We start from the raw sequence: 10,352 nt of genomic DNA on the forward strand, positions 1-10,352 counted from the left end.
GTTCACGCAGACTAAAACGCCCCCCCCCTGCGTTCTCGTGTGGTGGGCGTTCTCGTTTACGCAGGCTGGAACGCCCCGTTCTTCTTCGTCGATCTAGTAGTATGGGCAGCATAAAACTGACGTTAGCGCCCCCTTCTTCTTCGATCTCGTAATACGGGTACGTTAGCCAGCTAGGCCTACAGAATGTTAGCTTACTTTTATGCGTCGAATCTCGGCCCAAACTTCATTCCCCCTCATTACAGGGAGGGAGGCTCCATGATCTCATGTTCATTATCTTCTGGGTTAGTATAGGTAGTGTATTAGGTATAAGTGAGATGTTTGGTATAGTTTAAGAATATGCCCAAATTAAATAATTAATAGATTAAAATAACACTTGGGACATTATGCAGTTCAAATCCAGTTACCAGACACTATGAAGGCTCAAACAGTAGGCCATTTGACTCCAAGTGTTCACTTACTTTTCCCACTGAATGTTTTCAATAAAGACAAAATACAGTAATTGCTCTGTAACAATTAACCTTACAACATACATCGTAGGCACAAATGTATGTTACATACATCGTATAGCATTTGTCACAAAAACAAAAAAGAAAGGAGTAATAAAATACCAGCATTTCTGGGCAGATACATTTACTACAGTAGTATGTACATTTACAAATGAAAGGGATTGCAAAAAAAGACGTCCCAAATAAAACGAAAAAGGAGTAATAAAAGAACATTATGCTAGGCAGACATCTTTTATGACAAACCTGGCATATGCAACGTGCCTCAGTACCAGGGGTGCGCTAGGCCAATTCCTCTTTTTTGAGAAGCCTTTGAGGCGTAGCGCAAGGCCACTGACACAGCCTGCATTGTTGTACATCTTTCTAACCGTTATGTATATGAGATTGTCTTTATTAAGCTTAATGTCCCCTGCCAAACTGTCATTTATATATATGGAATGATGGAGAGGCTTGATAAGTTCTCGGAATGTTTTTGAAACCCTGTTGAACACGCCAAGCATCGCCATGTCCAGTCTCAGCGTCTCTTGTACAATTTGCTGAAGGACTTTGGGTGGTAAGAATGGCCTGTCCTCTGTTGTGCCAGATTGGAGCGTGTGGCTGAGATGGGGAGATGGAGAGGGTGAGCTTGGTGTGCCAGCTAGTCCTGCAGGGCTAGAGAGAGCGAGAGAGCCGAAAAAGAGTGAAGGAGAGCGAGAGAGAGGGAGAGAAACAGGGATTATGATCAACCTTCAATCACACAAGCCCAGACCAACACTACCCACACCATTAAACAAAAAGGCAATCACTGATCGATCAAAAGTCTGAGAAAGAGCAAGAGAGAATATACGTAAATAGAAAAGTATGGACATAGTATGTAATACCTTTCACTGCTTAGTGATTGGAAGGTGTGACTGAGATGGGGAGATGGAGAGGGTGAGAAGGAGCCAGCTAGTTCTGCAGGGCTAGCCTAGAGACGGAGAGACAAGTGTATTGGCTACGATCTTCGTGAGCACCAAAAATAAGTAAATAGCAACATGGACACAGTATATAAACCTTTCAAGCATAAAGGTCTCCAACAGCTGTCAAACCACCACCTCCTGATAGAGAGCATGTCCCCCTGAAAAGTAAAATTATGCTTTAAATGACTTCATAGCCCAATACAAATCCATGTTACAGTACTGTTTAGCAGTGTACTATGGCAGTGTAAATTATTGTGAAGATGTAGCCATCTCCTCCCGTAAGTGCAGTACCTGAAGACAAAGTAATGTGTATGACCTATGATGCATGTTAATTGTAGCCTCCAGTAAGGATGACTAAATTATTAAAAGCCTTATATTTCATGCTACACATCTGATTGAGATTAGAAAGAACTCACCTCACTGAAATCATATTGCTTTTGAGGGTAGAATACATTGCGTACTGAAATTAACATGCAAATGAGTTGTTTTGCAAACTAGTCATCATTTCTGAAAATAATGCATCTCACCATCAGCATAAACACCCCACAGCTGTTGCTCTGATACTGGTGAGGTGCGTCCTGTGGTGGTAAAAGGGGAATGTGATTTGTCAATGATTCTTATTAGTATATAATGCCTATAAACTATAAAGTGATATCCACCCTCATTTTGTAGCTACATACAAAAAGTGCACAATGCACTTTCAACAAGCATTTAGCAGCAACCAGGGCCCATGAGCGTCACATAGGAACACTTCATTAAATCATAATAAACAATCTAGAGGCCTGCCTGTCTACCAGTGAATGCTACTCTACGAGATGCAATGAATCGTGCGCCAGCCACACGTTTTACCTCGTCAGCCAAGTAAAGTCCCTTCCATGGTCCATTGGACAAAGCATGTGCCAGGGTACTGAAAAGGTTTGGAAGACGTGTAAGTTGCAATTCATATGCATCATCATCAACACGCATTCAGTACACACTACGCTTCGATTTCACCCAAGGGTGAATTAAAAGTACATGTTTTCCTAAACGTTGGTCATCAACGAGGTAATAAAGTAGTAACTGAGGGCACATCTGTCATGTTTTTCAGAGTGCTAACGATCTTTATTCATTCGTTGCGCCGCGACCGAACTGACAGAATTCTCTGATATGCCATGCATGTAAACATACTAGTTAGTTTAGACGTACTAGTACGTTTACATGCACAGTTTAATCCGATGCGTGTGTCACCACAACGAAGCAGAGTGGCCGCGATTTCATGCCTCTTACCATGCCAGCTGACACCTTAACATCCAACTTAACAATGTACTTTGGTAATGTTAACCTCACAGTAAAATAATCGGCAAAGCCTTCGCTGCAAACTTTACCCTACCTACAAACCGTCTTAAACGTTGCTGATTTCTGAATAGTATATTCAACGTTTATGGACTATAGCATAGCATTCGCTGCCACCGAACCATGCTTGTCACGAGTATTTATATCCGATTCGAATTCGGATACAAAGATACCACAGCTTATCAGTGATTTAAATGAGAATACTTCACAGCCAATGTTGTCAATTAAACAATATCATACTTACTGACATAATCTCTGATCATAACCCTTTCGTTTTTCTGGAAAGTTACTACGAGGTAAAACCGCCAAAAAAGGAAGGGTAGCATACCCAGCATGCCTTGCGAAACTCACTCACCTCTTCTTGAGTGATCGATGAAACGCTACAGGAACGCCTGATGGGCGTTTTTGTGTCATGACGGGAACGCCCGATGGGCGTTTTTGTGTCATGACGGGAACGCCCAAGCCTGCAGCTGGACCCTTCTCCACTATGCAGGATCGGCCATTTCTTCGCTGTTTTCTCGGTTTTCGCTCACTCTTTTCTCTACACAGCTCTCCCTACAGCTTCGTAGTAGATATTTTACAACACTGTCATAACAACTCTGACCCTTTCCCATGCACTTCTACGCTAGCCATCTGCATTTGTTTTCAAAGAATAGGCCTCTGTACAGGTGTACAGAGGCCAAATTCCAGGAACCAGCACTCCTGTGCTCTAATGGTAAATTGTTTAGCTAATCGTGTGAAAAGGCTAACTGATGATTAGAAAACCCTTTTGCAATTCTGTAAGCACAGCTGAAAGCGATTGAATAAAAGTGAGTTTTCATGGAAAACATGACGTTTTCTGGGTGGCAACAACTTTTTTTTGCTCATCTCTGGTCAGGTGTTCATCTGGAGAGAGCAGCCACGCCCCCTCCCTACAAACGGCCCCCAAACCACCGGGCCCCTGCGCATTCAGGTGAGGGGCATGTGTGTGTGTGTGTGTGTGTGTGTGTGTGTGTGTGTGTGTGTGTGTGTGTGTGTGTGTGTGTGTGTGTGTGTGTGTGTGTGTGTATGTGTATGTGTGCGACAAACAACCACAGTAACAATAGAAGACTCTTTATGAATGAGTGGTAGTGATGGTTGTTGCGTGTGCTTAACTTCTCCTCTTCCATTTAATCCTCCTCCCCCCCCCCCCCCCCCCCCATCCTCCTCCTCCTCTGCAGATCAGCTGTTTCTGTGCGTCTCCTCCGGATGACGATGAGGTCACCACCTCTCTGGGTGGGGTACCCCCGGACCCGGGCTCTGGGGGGGGGGACCTCCTCTTGGCCCCCACACTCCAGGCGGAGCCGGTCGGGGATGGGCCAGTCGGTGCTGGGCCTGTCAGGGCTGGGCCGGTCGGGGCGGGGCCTGTCAGGGCGGGGCATGTCAGGGCGGGGCATGTCAGGGCTGGGCCGGTTGGGGCGGGGCCGGTCAGGGCGGGGCCTGTGAGGGCGGGGCCAGTCCTTGCCCTCAGACTCTTCGTCTCTGAGAGCTTCCAGAGGAGCCGGACCGGCCCCTGTGTGGTCATCGCAGACCACCGCGTCTACGTGGAGGTATGTGTGTGTGCGTGTGTGTGTGTGTGTGTGTGTGTGTGTGGGGGGGGGGGGGGGGTCTTTGTGTGTGTGTTTGTGTGCATGTGTGTGTCTGTCTGAGTGTGTGTTTGTCAATGAGTGTCTGTATGTTTGTGTGTGTGTGTGTGTGTGTGTGTGTGTGTGTGTGTGTGTGTGTGTGTGTGTGTGTGTGTGTGTGTGTGTGTGTGTGTGTGTGTGTGTGTGTGTGTGTGTGTTTAGGTAGAACATATATTTTTCGTCTTTATGTATTCATTTTTTTTAATAAATTATAGTAGCTATTAATTAACAGCCTCGGAGCTAATGAGAAGCTATTGACAAGGTTCTCATTAGCACCGAGGCTGTTAATTAACTTCTCAATAGCTCCATGGTGGATCTCTGGTCCCCCGGTCCTCCTGGTGTTCCTCTGAAGCCCCCTGCTCTCTCTCTCCCTCCAGATCTCCTCCGCGGGCCGCTTGGCCGGCAGCCTGGAGCTCCGGTCCTGTGTGGTGTCCCCCGAGTCGGACCCCAAGAGTGCCCCCTACTGGCCCCTCATCAGGGACCGCTGCCCCGCCCAGCCCTCCCTCAGCCTCACCCAGCTCTGGAGGGGGGGAGGGCAGGAGGGAGGACCGGGGGGGAGGGGGGGCACGGGAGGGGGAGGAGGTGGGGCTGGGGAAGGAGGAGGTGGGAAGGGAGAGAGAGGGGGAGGAGGTGGGGGGAGGGGAGGAGGAGGTGGGAAGGGAGAGAGAGGGGGAGGAGGTGGGGGGAAGGGAGGAGGAGGTGGGGAGGGAGGAGGTGGGGAGGGAGGAGGTGGGGGGAGGAGGAGGTGGGGAGGGAGGAGGAAGTGAGGTAGGAGCTGGGGAGGGAGGAGGCCATGGGGAGGGAGATGGGGGAGGCGGTGTGAAGGGAGTAGTTGGTGGAGGAGACCGTCGAGCAGGAGGAGGAGTCAGGATGAGAGGCGGAGGAGGAGGAGGAGGAGGAGGTGATGAGGGTCCAGGAGGAGAAACGCCCGCCCATGACGCGTCCGTAGAGACGAATGAAGATGGAGGAGTGAAGCAGAGGAGGAAGACTCTGGTCCGGCAGGAGGTCGAGGAGGAGAAGGAAGAGGAGGCGCAGTCCTTGAGGTTCAGCTTCGTCCTGCCGCCAGTTTACAACGCCTCCGTGCAGTTCCTCCACTGCCGACTCCTCCTCTGCTCCTCCGGCTCCTCCAGTGAGGAGAACCCGCCGAGGACGCCCTGCCCGGAGGGGCAGCCCATCCCCCGCCTGACCTCTGCTCCTCCAGGCCAGCAGGTGGAGGAAGCACCTCAGCACAGTCCCCCCACACCCCATTTACACCAAGGCGTTTAGCAGACGCTTTTGTCCAAAGCGACTTACAATTAGTCCATATGTCAGACGAAAGAGAAACAACAACATATTGCTGTTGGTACAGTCAGGACGTTCATAGAACCAAGTGCCAAGCACCATCTTGCCCCTCAGTATCTTACCGAGCTCCTCCATATCAAGACCCCCACCCGTTCTCTCAGGTCCTCATCCTCGAGCTCACCCTCTCCTGCTCGCCTGGTTACCATGGGGTCAAGAGCATTCAGTTGCTCAGCCCCCCCCCCCCCCCCCCCCCCCCCCCCCCCCCCTCTTGAACACTCTGCCTCATAACATCCAACACTCCAGTTCCATTATCACCTTCAAATCTCACCTGACAACTCATCTATTCAGACAAGCCTACTCCCTTTGAGTCAGTTGCATTCTTGGGACTAGAATGGCCCCACTCTTTTCTCTTGTTTTATTATGGTTTTTTTCCGCTTGCTTGCTCTTATGAATGTTTGATTTGCATGAGTGTCAAGAAAGGCGCCCATAAATCAAATGCATTATTATTATTATTAATATTATTATTACTACAGACGGAGGGATCCCGTCTGTGAGGGGTTGCAGCCTGATTTGTTCCTCCGTGTGCTCCAGTGTGAGGAGAGGAACCTGAGCCGGCCCATGGTGGTGACCCAGCCCCTCATGGTGACCCCGTCCCTCAGCCCGGGGGCGGGCCGGCCTCTGGCGCCCTCTGCTGGCCCGCGGCCCCGCAGACCCAGCGCGCTCGACCCGGACCCGCGTGGTGAGTGTGACCTACCTCAACATTCCCCTGATCCCGTTGTCCTGACGTTACAGCAGGACATTACAGTCTACTACCTCAGAGGTTATGTCTGCCAGTTCCACCCTTACAGACACAAACCCTTCATATAAAGATAAAGATAAAGATAGACTTTATTGTCATTGTACAGTCACCTATACAACGAAATTGGGAATATATATATATATATCTCCTTCCACGTTACTCTGATATCTGGATCAAAACGTTGAGCATCAGACACAAACCCATGTTCTGCTTAGTGATATGAAATTACTTAAAGCGCTGTTAACTACTCACCAGATCAACACGTTTCTAGAGAAGGTGACTCAACATCACACTGGTTGAATAAAGCACTTTAATCCAACAGTAAATCTGAATCTTTAGATTCTGATTGCTATATGTTAGCTCGATGCTAACTACTGATGGGGTTGTCTTTGTGTTGTGGTCTAGGCTCCGTGATGGAGGCGGTAGCTTCATATGCTAACTGATTAGCTTGTCTGTGTGTTGTGGTCTAGGCGCGGTGATCGAGGCGGTAGCTTCATATGCTAACTGATTAGCTTGTCTGTGTGTTGTGGTCTAGGCTCCGTGATGGAGGTGGTAGCTTAATATGCTAACTGATGGGGTTGTCTGTGTGTTGTGGTCTAAGCTCGGTGATGGAGGCTGTAGCTTCATAAGCTAACTAATTAGCTTGTCTGTGTGTTGTGGTCTAGACTCTGTGATAGACGCGGTAGCTTCATATGCTAACTGATTAGCTCCTCTGTTTGTTGCGGTTTAGGCTCAGTGATAGAGGCGCTGCCATTCATCGGCATCGTGTTCACGGCCTTCCTGATGGGTGTGGCCCTGATGGGGGCGCTGTACTGCATCTACACCCACAGGTACTGGCTGCTCATTGGCTGTTCCCCAGCAATGAATATTTAAATAGTATAAACTTTCAAAATAAAAGTATAGTAGATGGTTGATTATTGGTTTAAAATATAAAAAGTGCAAGTATTTAATGGTGTTTAAAGTTGTTCTGTCGTGAGGTTATTAAGGGGGATATTATGGGAATGTGTGGTTTGATACAAGGAACCAAGATGCCAGTGGAGAGGAGATTCTGTCTGTTCACCACAGCGCCACAGCAGAACGGGAACCATGGCAACCTGAGTCCTCCTGAACCAATGGACCAATCAGAAAGCTCGGTGTAGCGGGCCAGGGTCTGACTGAGACCCGTCCAGTACCCGACCAGCATCTGGGCAGTACCCATCGTTACCCAACCAGTTCCCGACCAGTACCCACCGTGACCTGACCAGTTCCTGACCAGTACCCACGTGCAGGGCCGTTGCACCAAATCCTGGGCCCTGTATACAAGAGGTACTGATGGGCCCCCCCCCCATCAGTACCTCTTTTATTGCCATGGGCCCCCCCTCTGCCTTGGGCCCCCCCACGACTGCCTCACTTTCCCCCGCAGTCCGTCGGCCCTGCCCACGTAACCCGACCAGTTCCTGACCAGTTCGAGACCAGTGCCCAGCGTGACCCGACCATGACTGAACCACACGGCTTTAGAAGAGCACACATTTGACTCAAGAATGTTCCAGAACAGCACCTAGCCCGAGGGTAAACTTAGCCCGAGGCTAACGTTAGCCCGAGGCTAGCGCCCACTGTGTTTTAAGCTAGGTCAGGAGCTAGGCCTGGGCTCACCATCGGGTCAGAGCCTGTCCAACCTTCAGTTTGTCTGCTCTGAACAGATACCTGTGTTCACATAAACTAAGCTCTGCACCAGAAAAGCTGTGATATAAATCTATTTTTTTTCTATTTTCCCCCAACATTATAGAGAGTTAACAATCTCTGAGGAGGAAATATTTGTTTACAAATCCAAACATAGAAAATAACTTGAAAGAAAAAGCTGTGGAAATGAATTTCACACCAGTGAACCTTTCTGAATCCTGAATTATACCAAACAGCTGTGATTTAACAATCTTCTTACACAACACAACCACACTGAGGTTAATGTGTTCCTCCTGTTTCACTGTTTCAGTCTTTCTGACCCTTTCTGACATGGCCAAGAGAATGGAGAGCACAGACGTAGAGAGAAAAGGTTTGCGTCATCCCCGTTCAAAGTTCAACCGTTCAAACATTTGGAAATGAAAGCAAAACTGCAAGTGAGACGTTTTAATGTGCTTTTCAAGGTCAGTTAAAGGGCAGCACTTTGATAATGAACCATCATCAACTATTATTTATATTTTTTTATTTTATGCAACGTAGAGAAAAGGATTTAGCTAGGTCACAGCAAATCAATATTGTTAAGATGGTTTGATATGTTTTTTTACCTAAAAAGTATACTTTGTATGTTCGGTTTGCAATACTAGGATGTAGCAAGTCAACAAACGTTGCTGTTTCACAGTTAATCAGAAAAGGATTAAGGCTTGAGGACAGTTTCCACTTGTTCACGTGAAGCTCATGGACCATCTAGATGTGTGAACCAGGTGACGTCAGACTCAGGCAGACCCTCATCAACGCACCGGACCCCCTGTTGCTCTGGACTAGACCGACGCTTTAATGTGTCTCAACGCATCATCTCCACAACATCAGTCATTTCAAAGTCAATTGGCTTCAGCGACCTTAAATAAAAGCAGTTGGTAACACCACAAATCCACGGACACACCCTGAGATCCTCCAACAACTTTAATGATCCCAGACAGAAGTAATCGGGAGTAAAACGGCAAACAAACAAACTAAAGGAGGCGGGGTCTCAGAACGCCTCGGCTGACCCCGGCCAGCGACGCCCCTCTGGGCGGGCTCCGAGGGTGGGGGCCCCCGGAGGGGCGTGGCTCCATGGGGGGGCGGGGCTCCCTGAGGGAGCGTTGCCGTAGAAACAGGGCCCCTCCTGGTGGCGCTGCAGGGCGTGGCGGCGGTCGTGGCCGCGGGGGCGGAGCCGGCAGGAGACTGGCCTCTCGGCGGCGGCGGCGTGCTTGCGGCCGTGCGTGATGAGGTTGGAGCTCTGGCTGAAGGCCTTCCCGCACACCCGGCACACGTGGGGCTTCTCTCCTGAGGACCACGAGAGGAACATCTCAGAACCAGAGGAACACCTCACAACCAGAGGAACATCTCAGAAGAACATCCCAGAACCAGAGAGGAGAACCAGAGGAACATCTCAGAAGAACACCTCAGAACCAGAGAGGAGAAACAGAGGAACATCTCAGAGAACACCTCAGAACCAGAGAGGAGAACCAAAGGGAACACCTCAGAACCAGAGAGGAGAGCCAGAGGAACATCTCAGAGAACACCTCAGAACCAGATGGAGTACCAGAGGAACACCTCAGAACCAGAGGAACAGCTCAGCAAAGGATTGAGAAACAACTGAAACAGAACATTAGGTGCGGTGGTTGCAAACCAGTGTGGGTGGTTTCTAACCAGTTGTAGATATTTCATAAAGTGAAAAATATAGAAAGTTGCTGTTGTTGTTTACAACGTTATTAGCAGTAGGTTGTTTTGCAGTATTATCGAGTCAATATTCAACGTTTGCAATCTCAAAAGAAACTTTTTGTCTTTAGAGAATTGTGGATTTCCTAATAACCTATTAGATATTCAATGTTTTTTTGTCTTTCGGTAGATAGTGGAGTCTCAGCCCCAAACAGGTGGAGAATAACTAAGTGTGCTAGTTCTAATACAGCTAGCTACTGAAAATCTCTGTTTTTAAAGTGGTTACATCGTTCTTCTTCACTAGATGTTGTGTAAGGAACTTGGTTGTTGTTATTGATATGAACACTAGCTTTTCTGCGTTCGGTAATGCGTTAACCTAGTGATTGTTATTGCTTGGCACTTAGTTCTATGAACATCCTTACTGTGCCCACAGAGATATATTGTTGATTCTCTTTCTTCTGAAAAATGTATTTAATGTAAATCGCACTGGATAAAAACGTCT

At 48.4% G+C, this 10,352-nt stretch overlaps 1 protein-coding gene and 1 long non-coding RNA gene across 4 annotated transcripts in view; one reads left to right on the top strand and one right to left on the bottom strand.

The window, feature by feature from the left end:
• The window catches only part of LOC130402250 (transforming growth factor beta receptor type 3-like), a 13,824-nt gene extending 5,904 nt beyond the window's left edge, over positions 1-7,920 (top strand). Inside the window, exons 10-17 of the mRNA XM_056606395.1 lie at positions 3,651-3,725; positions 4,090-4,341; positions 4,794-4,951; positions 5,273-5,280; positions 5,366-5,625; positions 6,289-6,436; positions 7,227-7,326; positions 7,899-7,920. Of these exons, the coding sequence (XP_056462370.1) occupies positions 3,651-3,725; positions 4,090-4,341; positions 4,794-4,951; positions 5,273-5,280; positions 5,366-5,625; positions 6,289-6,436; positions 7,227-7,326; positions 7,899-7,920 (1,023 nt within the window). The remainder of the gene's footprint in view (positions 1-3,650; positions 3,726-4,089; positions 4,342-4,793; positions 4,952-5,272; positions 5,281-5,365; positions 5,626-6,288; positions 6,437-7,226; positions 7,327-7,898) is intronic.
• On the bottom strand, positions 1,059-3,250 carry LOC130397696 (uncharacterized). Of its 3 annotated transcripts, XR_008900289.1 has the most exons (7): positions 3,129-3,250; positions 2,291-2,348; positions 1,969-2,019; positions 1,858-1,901; positions 1,536-1,599; positions 1,364-1,449; positions 1,059-1,154 (listed from the first exon to the last, which is right to left on the bottom strand). It is a non-coding gene; the product is annotated as an uncharacterized LOC130397696 (long non-coding RNA). The 3 variants fall into 3 exon arrangements; XR_008900295.1 differs by lacking the exon at positions 1,858-1,901; XR_008900283.1 differs by having other exon boundaries at positions 1,536-1,901.
• Positions 7,921-10,352: the final 2,432 nt, after the last annotated feature.

Source organism: Gadus chalcogrammus, chromosome 2 (genome assembly GCF_026213295.1).
Source record: "Gadus chalcogrammus isolate NIFS_2021 chromosome 2, NIFS_Gcha_1.0, whole genome shotgun sequence".
Lineage (NCBI taxonomy): Eukaryota > Metazoa > Chordata > Actinopteri > Gadiformes > Gadidae > Gadus > Gadus chalcogrammus.